The following is a 24,837-nucleotide window of genomic DNA, read 5'->3' as shown; positions in this document are numbered from 1 at the left end:
GTAAAGTCGAATAACCCTCAGCTTTCTTTAAATGGAATGCATTAGATCGGGCCGTCGGACGGTAAAATAGAGGAATCATTAATACATAGAGGGCAGTAAAGCGGCAATAGATTACAGATGAAATGGAATTATTGCATTTATGGCGCCAGGCAAACTTTGTGAAGACGGTAGATCAGAACAGAATTTGTATGTAGCATAATAGGAAGGAAGGAACACTTACAGTTGTTCCTACACTTAACGCAAAAAGTGCTTCAAAGTTACTCTTATACGATTTAGTATGTAAGGCATACACTGCTAAAAGGTTTAGAGTTCGGTCGTAGTAAACAGCTTACTGCGTTGTTTAATAATTTCGCAGATGGCTTTTACTAGCAATTCTATTTTGTAACTAGACATTCGTGTCTATCAACTTCTTGCTACTTTCATCTGCATCTCCATCCTCTCCCGGGATATCTTTTTTGCGTATCCATCCCTCCCCCCCCCCCTTTTCCCCTATCTTACAGTAATTATCCGTAGTAATTTTAAATAGTGGATTCCACATGAAAATATCACATCAAAATCGTATTTTTCTGTTTATTTACTATTACTTCATTTAATTTCAGTTCTGGTTGTAATTGTGACACCCTACCCTACTCGTTTAGTTTTATTCATTCAAAAACATCGTAAGTGGTCTTCAGTAAAACATGTTTACAATTTTCGTTTCCTTCTAGATCAGTAAAAATTTTGTTTAAAAGAATTCAAGTGTTTTTATTGACAGCTTTTTGTCTGATTCTTCTGCGAGTAAAAATCACACTTCAGTATCTTTTGGAACAAACTGTTTTTAGGTCTAGAAGAAAACCAAGACTGTACGTATATTTCATTCCTGACTCTTGACGCTGTTTTAACTGTATAAAACAAGACGTTATTGGTAATATAGTACGAATTATTTTGTAGTTGCAAACACGAATTTGATACCTTCTCGTAAACCGACTACGGACGCAGTGGCAAGAGAAATGAAGAACTTGTCTGCTCGGTTTCGTTATTTGCCATCCGTTTAGTTATGCACTTTGTACAATAGTTGGTAGTTGCATTTCTTTGTATTTTTGTTGCGATCACAAAGAAAAGTGGAGGTTCGAAATTAGTTCCTTTGCTCGATTTGTCAAGCAGGTTTTGGCTTGATTTGTCGAGTCTGTTTCCCTGCTCTACGTGAGGCTTCATTAATTCTCTAAAACACGAAAGTAGGACTGATTTCGGGGACTCCCACTGATACACACAGGGTGTCCGGCTAGAGAGATACTAAAACAAATCCTTGTAATGAAAGAACTCGACATTTAATGGTGTTGGGTAAATACATAATCGATAAAGACACTCTCCAAGATCCTCACCAGTTCCTGAACTGTGCTGAGTCACATGGTGCACGCCCGCCAGTGACAGGGCACACCTATCGCGACCTGTTGACAAACTACAGTGGAGTTCCACAGATGCCTCCCGACGTCATTTTCCAGCAGGATACGGGCGTCTGACCCCCTCTCCCCACTATCGTGGGAATGTTAGGCCATAACAACTATCATGCTTATGAACATGCGGTGAGATGTGGAGTACCATTTCAGTATCTGTCAACCTACAACTGGTGCTCGCGCTGAACTGTACAACATGCATAAAAATGTTTGAACTCCCAGATACAATGTTGGACAATAAGAGGCACTACTGAGTTATGCTGTGTGTGGTGGTGTTTCAGCACCAGTGCCAGTACAGCTGGGTGCCGCGGACCACTCACCCCTGCCGCCGCCAGTTGGGTACCAACTTGTGAGGGACCCTCTCTCCGGACACCTGCTTCTCATTCCTGCCGCCAACATAGGTATGTATTCCACGTATCGACGTGCGCTACTTGGGTTGCTGTCGTCTTTCCCCATTGTTCTCTTTAGTACTACACGTACAATATGACTCGGCACTTTTTGCGGGGGCTGCTGGGTGCACCATGTGGCACTTTTGCTTTTGCAGGCGACGAAGTCGTGGGGAACATGCTCTGCATCCTGCTCACAGGTCGAGCAGTGTATTGGAATCAACAAGGCGTGTCCCACGGCTAACCCAGATCCGTCATCTGGTTGGTAGCTGCACGCTGTATTTTTTCCTAACCAGCATAACAGGCAGGAACAGTCGCTGTATTTTTCCTAACCAGCATAACAGGCAGGAACAGTCTATACTGGCCCGGTCATTTGACTTCCAAAGTTTCTCCACTCCCAGAAAAGTGCCATGTTATATTGCTCGTATAACATTTTCTCCATTGATGTTCCGTGTGCTTCTCTGGCCATGTCCTTGATTTTGTGCACCTTGACACAGGCCACCTACTCAGATTCGTCCTAACCCCATCTTACAGATTTTTAGCTCATTTAATCCATAGCACACTGTTTACTCGTATTGACATATCTTCATTCAGTCTCAGCTGCATCTGAGTGCATATGGGGGTAGAAACAGCAGTGGTCATTGTAAAGTACCATCCCACCAGTTCCCTGAACTATTTTATGAAAAAGGTGGAAAACATACGTTAGGGTGGTATAAAAGTTTGCCCCTACAAATACTAATACAATGCTGCAATCTTTGCTCCACCAAACCTGGGAAATTGTTTTCACGAAAACTGTAATGTAATATTTTGTAAATATCTTTGTCTGGTGCATCTTAGCAGAACCACAGATAGGCTTTAAACAGTTGGCGCCATTACTAATAGGTATATATGATTGCAGGTTCCGATCAGTAGCCAAAACATCTCGCTAATAATGTTTTAATTTGTTATGAGGCATCCATAGAGACCAGTTGTTGCAGATGACAGTATGTCTACAAGAGAAGTAAAAATATAGTGGACAGTTGAATTGATCTGTGATCACATTAGTCAGGTTCCCAATACAAGCAGCATTAAGATTGCAGCTGAGCAAACATGCAAACCCAACCAATAAGTTGTGAACCGAACTGTCAACAACAAGCGATTAGATAATGAATGCTTGTGCAAGTGCTTAATTGCACACTATTCTCAATCCTTCATTGTGTCAAAGACAATTACTCTGGTGTAGCTCCTTTTGATTGTTCTTCAGAAGTTTTTATGTCCTTTATTTGTCAATCTTCAGCTCAGTTCTAGATTTTTGTGTCCACACATTTCGTGGACATAATTCTACTGTTTCTATAACTCCTGTTACAATTTACTCTGTTCAGTGTGTTGTTCGTTGCAAAATGCATTCTTATTATTCCAACATCTATCTGTTCATCATTCATAGTCTATGGAACTTACTTCTTTGTGCCAGAGTTATTTTAACAATCATTTCAGCATTATTTAACAATAATATGTACCCTTAGGTACATACATGAAAAAGAAATCCAGGAAGTATGGTACCAATTTTCTTCCACTGGTCATTTCTTTTATTCCCAAATCCATTCCCAATTTTCTTTAATCATTTCTTTGGTTTAACCACCAATTCTACCCAGTATTTATTACCACCCACACAGCTTTTGTAGGCATTCCTCCACTACCCTCCTCTGAAATTATTCCTGTTATTGAGCTGATGTTTCTTGTTCATCTTGGTGAACTTTAAAAACCCACCCAACCTTCTCTTTTACTTATCATCTAAACATTGTGACTCTTCAAACTTTCCTGGCAAATATGTTGTAAATAGTCTTCACGGGTTTGCCGCCAGATCATGTTGTGCAAATTCCACAATATTTCCTAACCACCAACAAGGTTGAACCACTTGAAGGTGTCACAGTTGCTCAGGGGAAATATTGTGTAATTTGCACAACATAATCCAGCAGCAAACCTGTAAAGACTATTTACAACATTTAAACTTCATTCAGAAAATCTTGTCACTTCCACTGGTCTGTTGAGCAGATCTCTGATCTATATGCCAAATTGTTTTTTGAAACTGGAATATACCTATACTACCTTGTTTACACCAACTACTTATTAAATACTATATTTTCATAAATTTTGCCACTCATCAGACAGTGAAAAAGGTTAAACCATGAGTCAAACTCCATTCTGATTGTTAGTTATATGCTCATCAAATGGCTTTTCATTTCCTTGCCACTTCCTCGAAACTTACCACAATCCCTGGCAGCAACTGTAGGTGGATAAATGTGAGAGTGAATGACCCATCCCTGGTGCCATTGGTGGAGGTGGCAATTCCTGTTCCCTCGCATCTTGACATAGTTCGTCGGACAGCGGGCTGCGGTCCGTGTTTTGCAGAGCACCTGCAGCGGGCTGTTCTGTGGTCTGGTAGCTCCGCTACAGCTGCAACAGGAGTGGGTGTGGGTGTGGGTGTCGGGTTTCCCACACTTCAGCCACAGCCACAGCAGCCACAGCCTCAGCAGCATATCCAGCTGTTTGAACATCCACCGGAAACTGCACCTGCAACCGCCGCAGCAGCTGCAGAGACCACCACAACAACGCGCATCCTTGTGCAACCGCAGTTTACACTGACAGCTCATGCTACCGCAGCTGCTGAGCAGCCGCAGCCTGCACACACTTCCACTAAGAAGAGGACCACTGTAATCAAGGTGAGCTATGAAACATTGGAACCCTACTAAAAGCATTATTTCTGCTCTAGAATCTGCCATAGAGATTTGTGCAATTTTGTAGCTTCATGAGATATGTAAAACATAATATTTTTCTTCATTTGTTCCATTCAGAGCAGACAAGATATTTCATTCCATATGAGGCTCACTTGTAGTAATTATGTTAGTGAAGCCGCATTCAAAACAGTTCTGATTTTATGAAGCCATTGGTTTAGTGCTATACATTGATGATAATCTAATGAACCCGTAATAAGTCAACTAGAGTAAAACTTTTGCAAGTTGGCACCCACCTACATAGGGAGAAATGATCATCATGATAAAATAAGAGAAATCAGGGCTCGCACAGAAAAAATGAATTGCTGGTTTTTCCCATGCACCATTCGAGAGTGGAATGGTAGAGGGACAGCTTAAAGGTCGTTCATTGAACCCTCTGCCAGGCACTTTATTGTGAACAGCAGAGTAATCATGTAGATGTAGATGATGACACAATATTTCCAGTTTTTTAAATAATGTGGGAGATGGTTTTACTCACATGTATAGGTACCATGTTTTAGAAAAGAGAGGACATGCCAACCATTTAGGAATTATGAAATACAGGAATTTCATTTAGCACCGTATTCTCTTGTGCTTTGTAACTGGGGTTCTTCATTAGCATATTTGTCCAATGGTTTACTAATATCTTAAGAACAGATTAATTCATAGGGTGTCTTACATTGCTTTTGACCAGTCCAGAAATGTGATAGTCAAATTAATTCAAATCAACAGCAGTCGGATTGTGTGACCACACTTCATAATGGGCTGCCATTGCTTTCGCTGTTCGTAAAAGGCAAGTAAAACTTGCAAGACTATACCTTTACATGTTCTCAAAAGTTCCAGTAAGTGATGTTAAAGTCCACAAGCAATAGGTTCCAGACTAGTTCCACTGGATTTAGCTATGGTTTATGAGGAATAAATTGTGTGAGCAAAGTGATCTGAGTTCTTGCAAACTGTGTTGATGTCAGATATTTAACACAGTTTTAGAATCTTGGAAATGTCATGGAGCTAACAGTGTTTCAGAGAGAATCTTTTTGTATATCCTAGGGTGTCGGCTTCCTTAGCAGGAAGTTGTTGTATTGACTTGAATTATTCAGATAGTTTCCTAGCATGTACACCATTAGTGTGATTTCACAATAGTCATTATTCACTGTGCAGTTTTTACCAACACTGAACTGATGAAATATGAGTGACAAAGTACAGTATAATATATGTGTAACACTGGAGAAAGCAACATGGTATTTGCATGTCAGATTATAAAGAATATTACATCGCCTCTCACAACTTCATTATATTTGATACAGTTTCTTACATTAGCAAATGTTTTTTCTGCTGATATTCATTAAATACTTCATTATTGTGGTTTAAGATGTGTTTAAAAGTTTTCTTCAAGCTAATGAAAACTGAACAAAGCTAAATTCTAAAATTCTGAACTATTGATAATTGGGATGATACTTCAAATTACATTATTACTTGATTTTGTCCTAATATTTAATAAAACAAATGGCTTCTTCAAAAACAAACTGATAACCAATGAATCTATTACATAGGTTGAAGCAGCAGACTGTACAGCACTGGAGGTCAAGGCGCCTACACTCACCCGCGCTGTTAGTTCTGAAGTTACTACCACAGCACCAATCTTCCCGGCAACCAACATTGCAACAACTCACTTTTTTTATGAGCAGCACCCATCAGCTGCTGCTGCCACAGCTGCAACAGCCACTGCAACAGCAGTTGTACAGTTGTCTCACACCCCTCAGCCCCCAACTCAAGTACCATCTCAACCACAGCAAGCACAGTGTCTACCCCAAATGCAACAACAGCAGCAACCATCTGCTGCAGTGCAAACAGAGACTGGGAAGAGATCTCAGGTAAGAATGCAAGCATATTTAAGTTTTAAAAGATCTGTTATTTCCCAAAGGGTATCACAGAAATTTAGACTACTTTAGTGAGCACAGAGTTCTTACTTGAGAAATATAAAGCATATTACATGTGAAATATTTCACGCAGTGTAGAATAATAAACACTCTGCTCGGGGTAAGACAAATAATGGTGTTCCGTGGGTTAAATAATTTTGTTCTCATTTTCTTTATGTATGCCAGTGACATTTGAGGGTTTATAACAGATTACTGAAAGCCCACAGTGACAGGTGTATAACAGAACCTGTGTGTGTGTGTGTGTGTGTGTGTGTGTGTGTGTGTGTGTGTGTGTGTGTGTGTGCTTTTTTTTTGGGGGGGGGGGGGAAGGGGGGGGGTAGCTCTTGGTTGTCTCACAATCACATTTTGCTGCAAATGAATATTCATCCACAAGCCATTCTGCAAAATGTCATGAGAATTCCTCGGCCACATCTGACTGATATCCACAAAGACAAAGAAGATTAAATACTTCACTGCTAAGGTGACACAAATCTTTTGCTTTTTTTTATTTTGTCTAATGTTGTGTGAATCTAATACAATTTTTAGTCACTAAGATGAGCTAATATACATTTTAGGCAACATCACCAGTAAATCCTGCTGATGCCTGCCTTACACCACCACCAGAGGTAGCTGCTTCCCATGGTGAAGAGGCTGAGGATCCTGGTAGTCAACCTGGACAACCTCCACCAGGTCTGGAATCAGTTGTCACTGTTGCTGATGCCAGCAACCAGACAGATACTCCACCATGCAGTGAAGATGAAACATCAGCTCAGCAGCAGCAGCAGCAGCAGCAGCAGCAGCAGCAACCACCTGTCGATGTCAGTGGACTAGAACTTTTGTCAAACAGTATTGAACAGTTTGAGAGAGAGAGGCCATCAGAGCCAAACACACCTGTGCCGAACCCACCAATACCCATCTCACCAGTTCCTACTATTGTCACTGATGCTACTCCTACTTCAACTTCTACACTGAGGTCACCAGTTCCTACAAGGGTGACAACTCTGGCTGATGAAAAAGCTGTGGAGATGTTGCAGATGCTCTCTGTGCCAAAGGTCCAGGACACAGACGGCGACAAAGTGCAGTCTGAATTGGATGGCTGCTCTGTGCCTCTGGAAACTGCTATTGGTAAGTGTTAAAATTTCTGTTAGTTATTTTCATAATCTGTGGTTCACAGCTACCTCCTCTTGCTATGATGTAGAAAGAGGAGTCAGTTTTACAATGACAATACACACTCACTGCAAAAAATATGCCAGAAAGCTGAATATGTACATATTTGGAAATTCTTCTGTGGAGTCTGTAGATCACAAGAATAAATGCCAGTGGGGAATAAAACTTACTTCCTGCCTCATTGTTTACTTCTGTATTTATGCACTAAACTTTTACAAATGTATATGTTCGCAATAGCCGATAGTGTACTGTGTATGATGTGTGTCATATTGTAACATTTACGGGCAAAGACACTTCTGTCCCTTTGCAAGTCAGTTACTGTAACATACATCTATTTAACATAACTTTACCATTAATTTAAGCATTGTATCATGTTGTACAGGAGGAGATACACTCCCTAAGAAACACTAAAGGTTTTGTCAGTATACTCTTCTTTTTACATGGTCATTGGTCATATTTAAGTAGTAAGGAGCCCTCTGTGAGGTTCAAGAAGGTGAAAATGTGTTGTTGCACATTCTAGTTTTGCACTAGTGCAAGACTCTTGTTCGACAGGTCTTCATAGCTGATGGTACTTCTTTCGAAACTTCTGACCTGAAAGGCCATGGTCAGTGTCTAAAATTATTTACTGACTTTTTTGTACATCGGTCAGTAAGCCTGAAGCTTTTACGGAAGAAATCTTGGTTTTACTGGTCAATTGCTGCACTACTTTCCAAGAAAGGGCAGATACACTGTATCGAACTCCATTCAAGCACAAATTTAGTCTTTCACAAAAGTTTGGGCTGTTAATTATTTTCATTATTAGAACAAAGCATACATCACAGCTTGGAATATTGCCAGTTGTTTGATTATGTGTGTTTTTATTCTGCCTCAATTTTTGCTGCAGCTTATCATTTTAGGGGGCTCTGTTCTAACTACAATTGTGCCACAATATTCTTGTAGTAGTTCACCTGAATTCTGCCTACTCTCCATCTCTTATATTCCTGATAATTGTCTTCTTGTTTCTTATTTTATGGAATATTTTGTTTTAACAACCTAAATTACGCTAATAGTAATTAAGACAAACATAGTAACCTGGCTTGCGAATGTACATTTAGATAGTGTACATTGTTTATTTAGTTATTTAGCTTCATGTGAGTTATCTTCTTTTTTGTTAGAAATGGGTGTAAGACCAGCATGTAAAAATACTTGGTTTTTCATTAAAAAGAATTAAAAAAGAATCAAAAAAGAATCACCATACCTCTCCCTCTGAAAAACTGAATCCTCCACCTCTTCAGTGTACTATTATATCAAAATTTGTTAATAAATGTATAATTCGAAGCCACAATATATTTAGGACATTTTTTAAATGAAGAACTGTGTTTTTTTTATTCTACTAGGTGTGTTATATGGTTTTCCACATTTTCATACTTTTTCCCAAATATGCCACACATGGCATTGTGCCAGCTTGTCCTGTAGTTGTTATGAAATTATAGTAACAGTTCTTGATATATCCATCAAATGAATGGGAAGAACAGCCAAAAGTATGGTGGATAGAGAATTGTCTTCTGTATTGACTCTAGGATTGGTTCTATATTGTGGATACAGATATAGAACACTCTTGTGATTTCTAAACAAAAATGAAGCCAGATAATTCAATTATTGCCTAACTTCTCTAGAAAGATGCTGTAAAATTTCAAAACATATATTTGAATACTGATATTCTGATTCTGGACAACCACTTTATAAGTTGTATACTGCTTATGTCTGCAGTGACATCAAGCACCAGTGATCAAAACAGCAGCACCACCAGCAGTGGCAGCAGCACCTTTACAGTGAGCACAACCACCACCACCTCCACAACAACAACAACCACCACAACCAGCATCAATAGTGATGGCAGCAGCAACAACAACGACATCAACAGTGGGTGTAGCAGTGTCAGCATCGTTGCGAGCAGCAGTAGTGTTAATGGTGTTCTTGGTGGCCTGGGACTTTTGTGTGCTCTTGCAGAGCAACGAATTATGGAAGAAGTAGGACACAACTTGTCAAAAGATCAAGATGTAGAGCCTGATGACAACACACAGGAGCTACCGAAACCTGTCCACCAGAGGGCTTCATCAGCAGACTCGGGCGTAGATGTGAATCGTAACTACCGCACACGGAAACTGGACAGACAGTGCAAGAAATCTGCTGCTAACAAAGTAAGTCATTGTGTTTGCCGTCGGCATTTATTTTCACAACTACCGCATAAATTAAACGTTGGGGAAGCCGTAGGCGAAAGATAGTATGAAAAATTCTGGACTATTTGTGACGCCAAGTTGGTGATAGTAGGCTGTGACAAGGTATTGTAAGTAACAGGAGTATCTCCACTTGTAAAGAAAGATAATCTTCAATTTAAATAAAACTGTCATGGACATTTGACTGAGAAAGGCTTGAACAATACTTGATTGCAGTGCCTGATTCTGAGGGTAAAAACTGAAGTTGTGTAGTTGCTAATGGCGTAAAGTGTGTAATGTGTACTAATGGACTTATACAGAGATTTCAGTGTAAATTCAAGCAGCTTTTAAGTTGTGAGTGCTGTAGTTCGATATTCCCACATGTGGGTGTTAGTCATATTTTTAAGTTTCCACTCATAACCTAGTCTGATGGCATTTGTTGGAGTATATCATTAAATTTTATGGATCTGAAAGAGATTTTGATTTATTCAAGAGTTTGGAAAACTTTCTTATACTCTCTTCTTACAGAAAGCTGATCTCATATCTTTTTCAGCTTGTGTGATACATGTTGAAAAAGTCAGAATAAAATCCATAATTCACTATCTCTGTCTTTCCAAAATTATGTAAAAGTGCCTGTATATCGTCTTAAAATTCACACGCTACAATTATGCCCAATATTACTTTAACATAAAATTTGTTATTTTTATGTTAAAATTGTTTCATTTTGGTTTTTTGTTGTTTTAATTCCTGGTGATGTATAAACACAGATATGTTAATTTCATCTGATTAAGCCTTTTGGCTTTGCTCTTGACTTTTACAGTATTATTCTTTATTTATGTATTTCTGACAAAGTTATACATTTTCTTTAGCAGGGACCCCAGTACCAGGTATCCTCTTCTGAAGCTACCAGTCCTCAAGAACAGCAGCAGAACACAAACATAGCTGGAGCTGCAGCTGGTGGCTCATGTGTGACTCAGTCACCAGCTACAAGCCCACAGTCCAATGAAAGCATGGGTCCTATGGAGCTTAATATGCGAATGCGACTGGCTGACTTGCAACGACGCTATAAGGAAAAACAACGTGAATTATCACGCCTCACACCAAAGAAAGCAGAAAGTACCCTATTAACTGCTGGAAACAATGCTCCAGTGGCAACTACTTCTCCATCAGAAATGGGCATGAGCCCAGCTTGTGCAGTTACAAATAATTCAAGTGCAAATGTACTGCAAAGTCCAGTCAAGAGAGGCCCAGGAAGGCCACGGAAACGTTGCAACAGGCTCACACCAAATTCACCTCAAAGAAATACAGGCAGAGTCCCTGCTTCAAAAACAAACAGGTTTGTGACACAGCTCTTCCCTCTCTGTAGAAACACTGTTTACTATAAAATATCATCAGTTGTGGAAACTGATAACTTGCTCAACAGTATGAATTTAAGAAAAATGCACCCATGACAGGCATTAAGCCAGTTGTTCTCAACTTCTGTTAAAATCTAATCAGTGATTCGTCACAGTTGGACATAAAAATAGTGCAGTTCCCCACTACACTAACAATTTAATCTAAAATTAACTGATTATCTGTTTTTTAATTGGAGCATTTGACTGCAATTTAAAATTGTTGTATCCTTATTTCTAAATAGTAGTAGTTAACTTCGATCTGTAACCCACAGGATAAATTTTCAAGTTTTGGATCAATATAGAAATCCAGTGAACTGGCATATGTTAGGTTCTGTTATTGGTTTTAGGCAGTTACCGTAGACAGAAGTTGTATTGATGTACATAAGGACTGTTAAAATTTGGTGTCACTAGTGGCTCTGAGTTTTGATGCAGTTTACACAGTTAACAGCTATACCATATTGTTGTGCTGTATCTCCTTCCTATCAGTTCAGAGAAAAACTATGAAGCATTAGAAAATTGAGGATCATTTTCACAATATTCAGCAACTGCAAAAATTGCAAAACTTATATACATTAGTTGTGTACTTCTGAAAGAGACAAATCCATTGTAGTGCACAGATTGTTTGCAAACTTACTATTTCCCTTTTTAATGTTGCTCATAAAAACTATGAAAATTTTGTAACTTGCCATCTAAAAAAATTTGTTTGGCAGATGTGAATATCTATTGATTGTGGTAAACATTTAAGAGCGGGGGGCGAAAGGTTTCTAGCCTAACAAATAAAGAATGACAGAAATTTCATAATACCAGTTATTTTTCTATATAATACCCGTGTACACTAATACACTTGCGGGCACACTCAGATAACTTCTGCATACCATTCAAATAAAATGTCTTAGATGTCGAGTCCTCCCAAGCTTTCAAAGCATCAATCACTGCATCATCATCATCAAATCACCACCCTTAGAGATCTTTTTTTAACTTGGAAAAAGAAAAAAGTCGGAGGGAGCCAAATCTGGAGAATATGGTGGATGACGTAACAATTCGAACCTGCAGTCACTCAGAGTTTCAAATGTTGCAGGAGCTTTGTGTGCTGGTGCATTGTCCTGATACAAAAGATCTCCATGCACTGATTTTCCACGCCTCTTTTATTTATCTCTTCTCACAAATGGCACAGGAGGGTGCAATAGTATGATGCATAGATAGTTACACCCTTTTGCAAGTAGCCCCCCTCCCCCCATAATTACCCCTTCTGCAGCCCAGAAGACCGATGCCATCACCTTACTGGCTGATTTTTTGCACACGAAATTTTTTTAGGGTAGGGGATGAAAGTGTCTCCATTGTTTGGACTGTTGTTTTTCTCAGGATCAGTGTGGTGAACCCACGTTTTGTCCATTGTCACATACCTTGCAAGAAAGCTGTCTTCATCCACTTCAAATTGATGAACAATTTCTTCACAACACTGCACATGCTCCCATCTCTGATCTGCATCCAAGTCTTTTGGAACCCATCTAGATGAAACTTTCTGCATTCCCAAAATATCCACAACAATGTCATGACCACACCCATGGGAGATTTCAAATGTGGTTTCAATGTGCTGCAATGTTGTTAGACAATCCTGCAAAATCGTATAGTGAATTGTAGTCACTGTTTCGTCAGTGGCAACGGTGAAAGGCCTTCCGCTCCTTGCCGCATCTTCTATTCTTGTTCTTCCATTTTTGAAGTTGGACACCCAGGTTTTCACTGATGCATAAGATGGAGCACTGTCCTTAAGTGTATTTCGCATGTCCTGCGCAATTTCCTTGAGCGTCATTCCCTTCACATGAAGATATTCAATCACAACACACTTCTTGATTCTCTCGGTATTTGCCATTTTGCTTACACTACAGCATACAATGCATCATAGTGACAAAACTAACGAAGCTGGAGCTGCAAAATTTAACTTGCATACCCACAAAGGGTCACCATAAAAGTAGGTGGTGTTGTATGTGCGAGACATTATGGTAACTATCTCGGGCTAAAAACTTGACCACCCCTGGTATTGTTAGTTTTTGACAGTGTAACTCCTTACCATGTTTTCCCATTAGGGGTCAGAGTTACATGTCCCCAGATAGGGTATTTCATACAATAGAAAAGGAATTGTGAAAATGTACCATCACACAGTCCCCAGGTTCTGATGCTATGTTTGGGCAAGATCAACCAAGCAAGGTGGCGCAGTGGTTAGCACACTGGACTTGCATTCGGAAGGACGACGGCTCAGTCCCATCTGCGACCATCCTGATTTAGGTTTTCTGTGATTTCCCTAAATCGATTCAGGCAAATGCCAGGATGACTCCTTTGAAAGGGCACGACCGATTTCCTTCCCCATCCTTCCCTCACCTGAGCTTGCGCTCCGTCTCTAATGACCTCGTTGTCGACGGGACGTTAAACACTAATCTCCTCCTCCTCCTCCTCCTCCTCCTCCTCCTCCTCCTCCTCCTCCTTTGTCACATGCACAGTTTAAAGACCACTGCTACTAGTTTAATAAAAGAGAAGCTACCATTCAAATTGACAACAATGTAAATAATGAAGTACAGTATCTTAATGAACCAGTTTATTAAATTATTATTTGTTCACTATGTTAAAATGAACTAGAACATTGCTGCCACAAAATAATTAATCTATCGCTGTTCAGTTTTGGGGAAAAATGTGGTTTTTACGTATTTTTTGTTTGGAAATGAAAGCTCATAGAAATATTTTTCCTCCATTGTATTATGTATCTAGAGATTATTTGTGAAATATAATTTTGAAAGACGTCAGCAATGTTTACTATTAAAGTAATTTGATAAAATGTATTTCTTGGACTTTTTGTTTTGTTTTTAGATGTTGACATTTGTGGAAACAGTCCTCAGTTATAATGTTCATTCCTTTTTGTGTTCTGTTCTGCTGTTGTACTTATGTGTACTTCAGAAATGTAACGAACACATACCACTGGTTTGTTTCCATGTGTTGTATTAAATTTGTGATTGGGTTACAGAGACTTACCACCTGTATTGGAGAAAGTAACAGAGCCACCTCGTTTGAAAGCATCAAAGCTTGATATTTTGAAGCCACCAACACTCACGGCAAATCGCCCAAAACTGAGGCCAGCAGCTATATTGGCAGAAACACAGATGCCCCAATGCAATGCCAGTCTAATGAAGACAAAACCTAAAGTTAACGGTGACATTTCTGGCACAACCCCTAAACTTGATGGATTATTTGGCGCAGATGCTGAGAAACATAGTGGTAAGTACATTTTTACAACATTTTATATTTACTGTATCGAGAGGAAAATTTTTGCTCTGTAAAATTAGCCACTGTCAATACTGAAGGGTTGTTAGAACAGATGTATTGCACACACACACACACACACACACACACACACACACACACACACACACACACACACACACACACACACATTTTTATTTAAATTGTCATTATAAGCCATTAGCAAGTTTTTGTTGGTTAAATGTATTAATAAAATTTGAGAATGGTGTTCATCATTCAGCCCAGAATTGAAAATGTAAGTGTTGGAATATTTAAGATAGTTCATCTTCCATAACTGTCACTCTTCTCAGTGTTGTTCAGTTCAGAAAATAACTTCATCTTCTGTATTAATGACTCTTCATATAAAGAAAAAATTTCTTTGTTTGATAGAATAATGCTACCACAATAGCATTAATATTGTTGTTGTTATTATCATCATTGTTATTTTTGGTTTTGAATGTATTTCATAGTGTGCATGCACTTTGACTGTTTGTCAGCCCACATTGGGACCTCCTACAAGACAGAATCGTTCCAGTTTGCTTGGGACTGGCTTGGTATTGGTGCTTTAGTTCTGTGTGCTTGATTTGCAGCCTTTTCCTTGTGCCGCCTCCCGTGTCACACATTTGGCTCGAAACCTTCCTCGCGCCTCCCCAATCCAGGTGAGTGTATTCTGGCTCGGGAAATCCGCACTTTATCCAGACCTCCACAGTAAATGCCTGCTCTTAAACTAATGTCCTTCGTTTACTTTACACTTTATCTTAAAAGTTTTGTGTTCTTAGTACAATAGTAGATTCATGTATAGCGTGTCCGTATTAATAGTGTCCAGTTAATGGAGTAACTTTTCTACTGTAAGTACAATACGTTGATCAGAAGGGAATCGAAATAAAACCTTTTAGTTTATCATCATCTGATAAATGATATTTTTTTAGTTTTGTGTAAGTGTGTCATAAATGAATTATTGGATTAGCAGCTTATGTGAAGCTACAGAGACAGTCATTCATAGATGTTGTTGTCATTTAGCACTAAAACAGTTGCGCACATTCCTGTTAAAGGAGCTTCTTTTTCTTTGTTTTAATGTGTTGTGTCCAGATGAGTTTGTTGTGACTTATCCGGATAGTTCAATAGTTATACAACAATGCAGAATTAGAAGAGGACAGTCATTCATTTAGCAGTCCTGCAATAATTTTTCTGATCATCTACTGAGCACAGTCTGACCTATGGAGCTAGGAAAACACTGTGGGAGTAAAAACTCATAAAATACCTGTAACTGATGTAGTAACATTTATGTGCATGCATTTTCTTTTATTATATTTTGTTTACACTGAAATAATTAAAAGCGGTTCATTATAGTTTGGGTTACATAGCATTTAGAGAAATGAATGTATGTAATCTGTATTAAAAATGATATACTCGTGAGCAATGAATGAACATACATCGTATTTTAGAAGGAGAAGCACTGCGTGAAGGAAATCCTAAATGTTGAGTCGTAGGAAAGTTACCAGCTTCCTCAGCTTTAAGTTAAAATTTCCAGAAGTGCGATGCTCGTGAATGAAATTTTTAAGTTTAGCTTAGTGAGCCACAAGTAGAGAATTTGTGTTTGGTTCCATAAATTTTTTATTTGAAGTACACAATCATCCATTATTTATGGATTTATTCTAGTTCATGTCAGCTGTTTCTGTTTTAATGGCTTCATATTTGAGATTACCTTCAAATATTCTGCACTACACCTTGCTTAGTGATCATGTTAATTGGAATCATAAAATTTGTAAAATTATTTGAATGCCTTCATGTAGTAAACTGACCAATTGCCCTTTAACTTAGATAAATCTGTTTAAAAAATATATCTTGTGGTCCTAATACATTGCTTCTTGAAACATTTCCTCGCAAATGCAACAAGGTCCATGTAACACGAAACTTATTAATGGTCAGCTAATACCCTACTACAAACTCCTCATGTTGTTGTTGTCACAGTTTGTAGTGATAGACTGAAAGTCATCAAGTAAAACAGAAGTAATACCTGGCTTTCCCCAAGGAAGTGTTATAGGCACCCTGTTGTTCCTGATCTAAATTGACAACATAGGAGGCAATCTGAGTAGATCTCTTAGATTGTTTGCAGATGATGCTGTCATTTGCCGTCTTGTAAAGTCATCATGTGACCAAAATGATTTACAAAATGATTTAGATAAGATATCTGTACGGTGCGAAAAATGGCAATTGACCCCGGTTAAAGAAAAGTGTGAAGTTATACACATGAATACTAAAAGAAATCCACTAAATTTCAATTATGCGAAAAGTCGCAGAAATCTGAAGGCTGTAAATTCAACAAAATACTTACGGATTTCTATTACAAATAACCTAAATTGGAATGATCACATAGATAATGTTGCGGGTAGAGCAAACCAAAGACTGTGATTCATTGGCAGAACATTTAGGAGCAACAGGTCTACTAGAGACTGCTTACACCATACTTGTCCGCCATACCCTGGAGTTTTGCTGTGCGGTGTGGGATCTGCATCAGGTGGGACTTACGGATGACATCAAAAAAGTTCAAAGGAGGACAGCTCATTTCATATTATTGCAAAGTAGGGGAGATAGTGCCACAGACATGATACATGAATTGGAGTGGCAATCATGAAAACAAAGGGATTTTTCGTTGTGACAGCATCTTCTCAGGAAGTTTCAATCACCAGAAGTTTCACCTCCGTACACAGAAAAATTTAAGTGCTCATTTTTCCCATGACTATTCAAGAGTGGAACAGAAGATAGACAGCTTGAAAGTTGTTCATTGAGCCATATGCCAGGCACTTTATTGTGAATAGGAGAGTAATCACGTAGATGTAGTTGTTAATGAATATGTGTCACTGTTTGTGTATTGGACACCCATATAACATTTTTTATTTTGGAGTTTTCTTACATATCTTGGTTTAAACAGAAGTATTAAGTCTTCCCTTTTATAGGTTATGGTAATAGGAAAACAAGTGCTCTTGAGTGATAATGTTTTATCCAATATTAGGATGAAGTTCTCTGTTGTTAAGTACTTACATTATCTGGTAACTAATGATTATACATAAAATTTACTTTTCATTCATCATTTTTGCCTATCGGTCTGTAAATGCTTTATCAATTATGTAAAAGATGAATGTATTGGTTATTTTTTCAATTCATTTACTGTCTGTTAGACAGTTAAACAAATTTTCAGTTACATAATAATTTTATATATCACTGGTCTAACTATATTTTTCATTCCTTTAAATTTGTATGAATGATGTCCAGTCACTTATGTAACAAAGATATGTTACTTTTTACATACATATAACTATGCAAACTTCAGGAGCAGCCTTTAAATTGATGCCTTAACTTTCTCAGGAGACTGTGATGTGCAGTCCTGGTTTAAGATGTCGGAAAAGCCACCTGTTGTCCTCAGACAGCAAGAAAAGGAATTGTCATCAGTTGAGGTGAGGCCCCGCTGTTCTCAAACTAGAATTGTGTAATTGAAACACTGAGGGAAAAAATAAATAAAAAATAGTGTGTGGTTGTTAACTATTGTAAGAATACTTAATATGTTCTCCTCTATTGGACATAAACTACATGTTTTATGTAACAAAATAATTCTCATCTTACCTCTCACTTTAACATTTATAATCACACATTACTGTTGTGAGACTGTAATATTAGCTCACAGGTATTAAGTAAACACACATATTTTGTAATACTACAATAAACCCTCCTCCCTCCTTCTGTCCACCTCCCTCTATTTATTAGTTTCTGTCTTTCTTTACACGTCTCTCTCCTTTCATTCAATAGTTTCTTAATGGAGACAGTGTAAATATGTCTATAATAGTTGTAAATTGTCTCACTCTTGGTAGATCATCAGTCACAGTATGATGTCTATAGTGTCAGTGATTATAAAACTGTAACATTAGTTCATATGATGGAGGGAACATCTGACATTACATTATATTATATTATAGTTTTCATTCCATAGACCAGAAAATTAGATGATTCTTGTGGGTGTCTAACACATCAGAAAATATAACATAAAAAACATAGAAAGTTTGAATGTAATACTCACTTCCCAGATGATTTCTCAGGAGGTTGTCAAAATATGAGAATACGTTACAGTATACTGAAACTGTTTATACTTGCAGAATTAATGCACTGTTAGAATGAAACATTGTCATGCACTTTTAAAAAGTTTCACGCACAAAGTACCTAATCGTTACTCTTGTGACCCATTACTGTCAAAACTGAACTCTTAAGACATTTTTAACCAATCTGGTCTAACGGTATCTGTTAAGATATTCATCTGTAGAGTAGATGGTATTGCCTACCAAAAACTTTTTCAGACTCTCTTTAAACCATGCTTTATCTGAAACTGAGTACATGTCAGAAAACGGTGACTCTGTTTGAATACAGTTAATGTATTTTCATATGTGTAGAGTATGTATCTTCTTACAGGAAGATGAGCACCATGGACCTGTAACATGAGATTTTTATGATTTAGTTGTAGTTAGCAGTAAAACATTAAAAAAACAGTGAAATAGAATTTTATTGGATCTTAATTTTCTCTCTCAAATTGTTTTCAGGGTGCAGATGCTGCAGTATTATCTATTGCTACCGCTGCTGCAACTACTTCAGTAGTGTCTATGGCTTCTATTACTACTTCAACAACTACTACAACTACAGCTACTACTACTCCAGTTGTATCTTCATCAAAGAAGCGAAAAGTTGGTAGACCAAAAAAACATTTGCTTGATGATGGGAAGGTTGAGACCACAGAAATGATAGTAGCAAAGAAACCAAAAACAAAGAATGGTCTTATGGGCTTTTTATTATCACACCCAAGGCTTGACAGCACTTTAGTAAGTTCCCAAGAACAAAACAAAACTGCTGCACATATGATTTCAACAATCAAGAAATTGCCTATAACTGACCACAAACCAAAGATAAGACCAAAGCTGAAGGCTGAAGCTAAGGTGAGTTACAGACATTATTTTTTAAATAGTTTGAGTAGAGTACAGTTAAGTATTGTGTGAATGTAGTGTTAACATATGTGTAAATTAGATCTTTCGTCATTCAGGAATAACAAAATCATTCAAAACATAATGTGCTCAATGAACAGTGAATTTTGAAAATGTCTCCCCACACTGCATAGGCAGCCCTTTCACCTTCCTGATATGATGAGCTTCGTATATAATATGTAAGTATTAGCTTTGTAGTATGACCAATAACAGCACATTTGTGTATTGTCCCATGTTGATATAAAAATTGAGGTTTTATCATGCAATCAAATCTACTGTTCCATGAGTTGCACATATAGTTAACATGATTAAGATTTCGTGATTTTTGTTGTTTTATATATATTTATATATCCCACAAAAGATATGAAAGTCACTAACCCTTCAACAATTCTTGCACAGGACATATGTTGTAGTAAGCTGCAAGTTGAAAGGTACCTTTTCATTTCAGAAAATTTGCTGAAATATCAGATATACTCAGTTCACTAGGTGATCATAATTTGGAGCAACTGCCATACTAATAGGATAGGAGAGTAATGTTTCATTAGACCAGTAGATATGTTTTCCAGTAATCAAACATCTCATTCATATATTTGTACACCAAACTAAATGTCATCAGTGTTGACTGTGACTCATGCTTGTTGGAGATATGATCTTGGTTTGATCCATTTTATATTGGGTGGTCACTGATCATCTCTGGTGCAACTGACAGGACATAAAGGTCACCATAGCAAGTAAACATGCCAACCATGAAGCTCTCGTGCTTTCCTTATCCGTCAGTTTGTCATTTTGCTGTGCTGATACTTAAGCTATAGTTGTTCCTAAAACTCCCACAAGTGAAGTCACAAGGCCATATTAGCTGCCCTTCATGAAATAGCAAAAGAACCAATTCTTTCCACATGACAATTAAAACCGAATTATCTGCTGACAAACTTCTCTTGTATTGAACATTTCATGTAGCATTATGGCAGAGTTTATTATTTACTGAAACGAGATATAATTCAGTGATCGTTTGATGTATATTTGTAATTGATCTCAGGCAACATCAAGAGTTTAATGAAAACCATTGTTCAAATTACATTTTCAGTGAGGTAAAAAATTAATGGTCACTGTTGCAGTTGGCTTGGAATAGTGTGGCTTTTGAAAACTGCTAATTCACAATCTTCCATATTTTCATATATATATATCAGCTGTCCAATTCATTGCTTCTACATCTATACCCATTCTACATCTATTATCTCCAAACCACCATGTGATGCATGGCAGAGGGTACATACCATTGTGCCAGTTATTTGGGTTTCTTCCTGTTCCATTCACATATCTAGCATGGGAAGAATGATTTTTTGAATGCCTCTGTGTCTACAATAATTATTCCAATCTTATCCTCACGATCTCTATGGGAGCAATACATAGGGGGCTATAGCATATACCTGGAGTAATAATTTAAAACTGTTTCTTGAAACTTTACTAATAGACCTTCTCAAAACAATTTGTCTTTCAAGAGTCCTCCAGTTCAGTTCCTTCAGTATCTCTATGACACTCCCCCATGGATTAAACATTCTTGTGACCATTCATGCCGCCCATTTCTGTATATGTTCAACATCCACTATTAGTCCTGTCTGGTATTGGTCCCATACACTTGAGAAGTATTCTAGGATCGAATGCATGAGTGATTTGTAAGCAATCTCTTTTGTTGAGTGATTGCTCTCCCCTAATATTCTACCGATAAAATGAAGTCTACCACCTGCTTTACAAATGACTGAACCTATGTGATCATGCCATTTCATATCCTTGCAAAGTGCTACACCCAGGTATTTGTACAAATTGGTTGATTCTAACAATAACTCATTGATAATGTAGTCATGGGATACTATGCTTTTTTCATTTTGTGAAGTGCAAAATTTTACATTTCTGAACATTTGGAGCAGGTTGCCAATCTTAGCACCACGTTGAAATCTTAGCACCACGTTGAAATCTTTTCAAGATCTAACTGAATATTTATGCAGCTTCTCTGTTAGTAAGTCACTGTAGATAACTGCATCATCTGCAAAAAGCCTGATGTTACTATTAATATTGTCTGCAAGGTCATTAATGTATAACATGAACAGCAAAGGTCTCAGCACCCTTCTCTGGGGCACATCCAAAGTTACTTCTACATCTGATGATGACTCTCCATTCAAGATAACATGCTGTGTCCTCCCTATCAAAAAGTCCTCAATCCAGTCACAAATTTCACTTGATACCACACATGATTGTATTCTTGGCAATAAGTGTAGGTGTGGCACTGAGTCAAATGCTTTTTGGAAACCAAAGTACATTGCATCTACCTAAAGTAGTTGGATTCTCTTCTGCAATTGTTATTTAATCTTGGTATGTGGGCTATTTTCCAGTTTTTTTTTGCTAAGCAGTTCTTCTGCTGTAACTGCAACAGACTTTTAAACATATCCTTCTTTTTGGATTGGAAATATGTTCATGGTGCATTGATGTCACCCAACACAGTAGTAATTCAAAGCTTGTGATTGATATTGGTTGTACTCAAAGAAATGTTTTACTTAAATAGTGAACCAATTTACTGTCTGCAGTGCACAAAATAATGAATGTGAGTGTAAACATGAAAAGTAGCTAATTAGTGTATTTAAATTTTTTGAATCTGCAGGTGAAAACCTGGTCTTGGGCAGATGATGATGACAATGATGAAGAGAATAATGATAATGATAATGAGCATGATTTAGAATGGAGATCAGAAAACATGAGGCCAGCAATGAGCAAACAAGAAGTGAAATACATTCCATGGGTGAACAAAAGTGAGAAGGTAGCCACCAAACATTTATGGATTCAAATTTGTTTTAAATCATAGCAACAGAATTTACTGCTTGTATTACAGAAATTATATTACCTCATGAGCACATAAATTCTCTCTCTCTCTCTCTCTCTCTCTCTCTCTCTCTCTCTCTCTCTCTCTCTCACACACACACACACACACACACACACACACACACACACACACACACAAGCACGCGCTCTCTCTATTTGTAATAGAAAAGGTTGATGCTGAAATAGCATCAGGTGGGTTAGGAGACACTAAATCTCCTTCTTGAGAGAAATAGACTGATAAAACATAGGAGAATGTAGAGGAAAGATGTGCAGGAGATAGAGAAAGGCAAATTACTCAAATCACTAAACAGAAGTGAAACCAGGCTCAGGAAAGAAGGAGCAAGAATCGATTAACTAACCGCTTCGATTAAAACTCCAGCATTTGTTAGCTGGAAACACGAGAACGGAGTCATGAAAAGAGAATACAGAAATTCTGAAAAAAATGTAAAGATTATGAAGGATACATGAAAAAAATGTTATTAGATTAGGAAAAGTAAATGGAAATATTTTTAACAAAATATCAAATGGGTTTGCTGATAGATTAACTAGTAAACTGAAAATTCAGTAAGAAGAGTAGGGAATCCAATGATAAGAACATTGTGTAGTTACAATGACATAAGCTATTACAAAATTCTGATATTTGTAAATAAAGAGGAAAAAAAATATGGGACTTGAAGCATTATTTCACACTTATTTTATATCTGACATTACTTAATATTTGTTTTCCATCAAACAAGTCAAATATTCCTCCGGTGATAGTGACAGATTTTAAAAACTGTGTAGAGGTTAGTAATACTGTGGTGTGAATAATGTGTTGGATGTTGTCAGTTACGTCAGCTGTAGAGCTAGTCTTACGGAAAAAGTCCATGTTTTGTTTGGTAATAAAGTAAGTTACAAAAGCGATCCACAGTGATCTCAGATACTGTGACTGTCAATGATCGAGGTCAATACATTAAGATCAAAATGTTGGGAGGAAAATATCTGGCCAGAATACACTGTGCATTAAGTGACATTTATGGTGAGTTAAGAGTGGACCAGTGCACAGTTTCACATTTTGGCTAATCACATATGTGAATGTCATGTAAGATCAACCGTGGCTCAAGACCAGGAAGGTGGTAAATGTCACCGGATGAACAAACTGTTAAACTTGGGACAGATGGTCTTCAAGAAGTTGTCATGTAGCCCATGAAGAAATTTCTGAAGCTACAGGGCTTCCATCAACATCAGTGTTCCATGCTTTGACAAATCAGTTAAACAACAGAGAAATTTCATTGTAATGGGTTCTTTATTGAACAGAAGTGTAAATGGCCAGATGTTGCAACCTCAGTGGAATACAGATATAACATTGAAAGTAAAGCTTTCTTGTGTAAAATTGTTGTTGATGATGAAATGTGGGTTAGAGACTTTGATCCAGAGTTGAAATCACAGTCAGATGATCAAATAAATTTTTATTGAAGTCAAAGGTCAAACAAATGATGATCTTCGCTTATGATTCCAGTGGAGTCTTCATTATAGGCTGAGATCCTTTTGGACGTTATGTAACAGGAGTGTATTATCATTAATTCATTCAACGACTGAACAGAAAAATGATAACAGTTGCTCAAGGTTTGGTCACTAACTGTTCATGACAAGCTTGCCTGCACAACACTGATGTCATAACTGGCAAACAATGCAAACGTGGTTGGTAAGTGTTACCTCATGGGCCCTATAGTCCTTATAGTAATCTGCCAAACTTTGACTTATTCCCAGCATTGGAGCAACATATGCAAGACATCACTATTCATCTCTGGAAGATCTTTCTGCCCCTTTTATCTGAGTCATTTGTCAGCTGAAAAAAAGATGGCATGTTAGATGGAACTATGAAACTCCTCCAGCATTGGGACATGGGTCATCGAGAAGCAAGGGTGTTGTAACACATTTAGCTTTTGGCCAAAGCATTCTTCAGAAAAGAGAAAACACATCTTTACACAAGCAAGCATACCTCACGCACACGGCTGCCATATCTGGCAGCTTGGACCGTAATGCAGCTGTCATGCTGAGTGGAAGTCTCGAGTGTGGTAGGGAAGGTGGAGAGATAGCAGTGTACAGGTGAGGAGGAAAGAAGAGCATTCTTTGGCAGTGTGTGCAGGGATTAGATGTAGGCATGACAAGACTGCCAGATGCAGCATTGGGAGGCTGTGGGGCAGGGTGATGGGGGGAGGGGGAGGTTGACTAACAAAGGAGAAAGCAAGGAGGGGGAAAGAAGGGTGAGTGAGTTGGCAGAAGGCAGCACACAGTGAGGGTGAAGTGACATGAATAGGGAAGAGGTGAATGGAGGGGTGGTGGGGGGGGGGGGGTGAAGATGGTTGGGTGAAAGGTGTGGGGACAGTTGTTTACTGTAGGTTCAGTCCAGGATAATTTCAGGAACAAAGAATGT

At 38.0% G+C, this 24,837-nt stretch overlaps 1 protein-coding gene across 7 annotated transcripts in view; it reads left to right on the top strand.

The window, feature by feature from the left end:
• The window catches only part of LOC126335458 (protein winged eye), a 382,243-nt gene that overhangs the window by 312,997 nt on the left and 44,409 nt on the right, over nt 1-24,837 (top strand). For 4 of the 7 annotated variants that reach the window (XM_049998751.1, XM_049998757.1, XM_049998752.1 and 1 more), the window contains exons 8-18: nt 1,715-1,834; nt 4,184-4,518; nt 6,120-6,440; nt 7,061-7,610; nt 9,402-9,832; nt 10,717-11,183; nt 14,255-14,505; nt 15,120-15,188; nt 17,896-17,984; nt 19,116-19,505; nt 22,204-22,359. In XM_049998751.1, the coding sequence (XP_049854708.1) occupies nt 1,715-1,834; nt 4,184-4,518; nt 6,120-6,440; nt 7,061-7,610; nt 9,402-9,832; nt 10,717-11,183; nt 14,255-14,505; nt 15,120-15,188; nt 17,896-17,984; nt 19,116-19,505; nt 22,204-22,359 (3,179 nt within the window). The remainder of the gene's footprint in view (nt 1-1,714; nt 1,835-4,183; nt 4,519-6,119; nt 6,441-7,060; nt 7,611-9,401; nt 9,833-10,716; nt 11,184-14,254; nt 14,506-15,119; nt 15,189-17,895; nt 17,985-19,115; nt 19,506-22,203; nt 22,360-24,837) is intronic. The other 3 variants (XM_049998753.1, XM_049998754.1, XM_049998755.1) reach the window with 3 other exon arrangements.

The sequence above is a fragment of the Schistocerca gregaria genome, chromosome 2 (genome assembly GCF_023897955.1).
Source record: "Schistocerca gregaria isolate iqSchGreg1 chromosome 2, iqSchGreg1.2, whole genome shotgun sequence".
In the NCBI taxonomy this organism is placed as follows: domain Eukaryota; kingdom Metazoa; phylum Arthropoda; class Insecta; order Orthoptera; family Acrididae; genus Schistocerca; species Schistocerca gregaria.
This window is presented reverse-complemented; position numbering and strand designations above follow the sequence as displayed.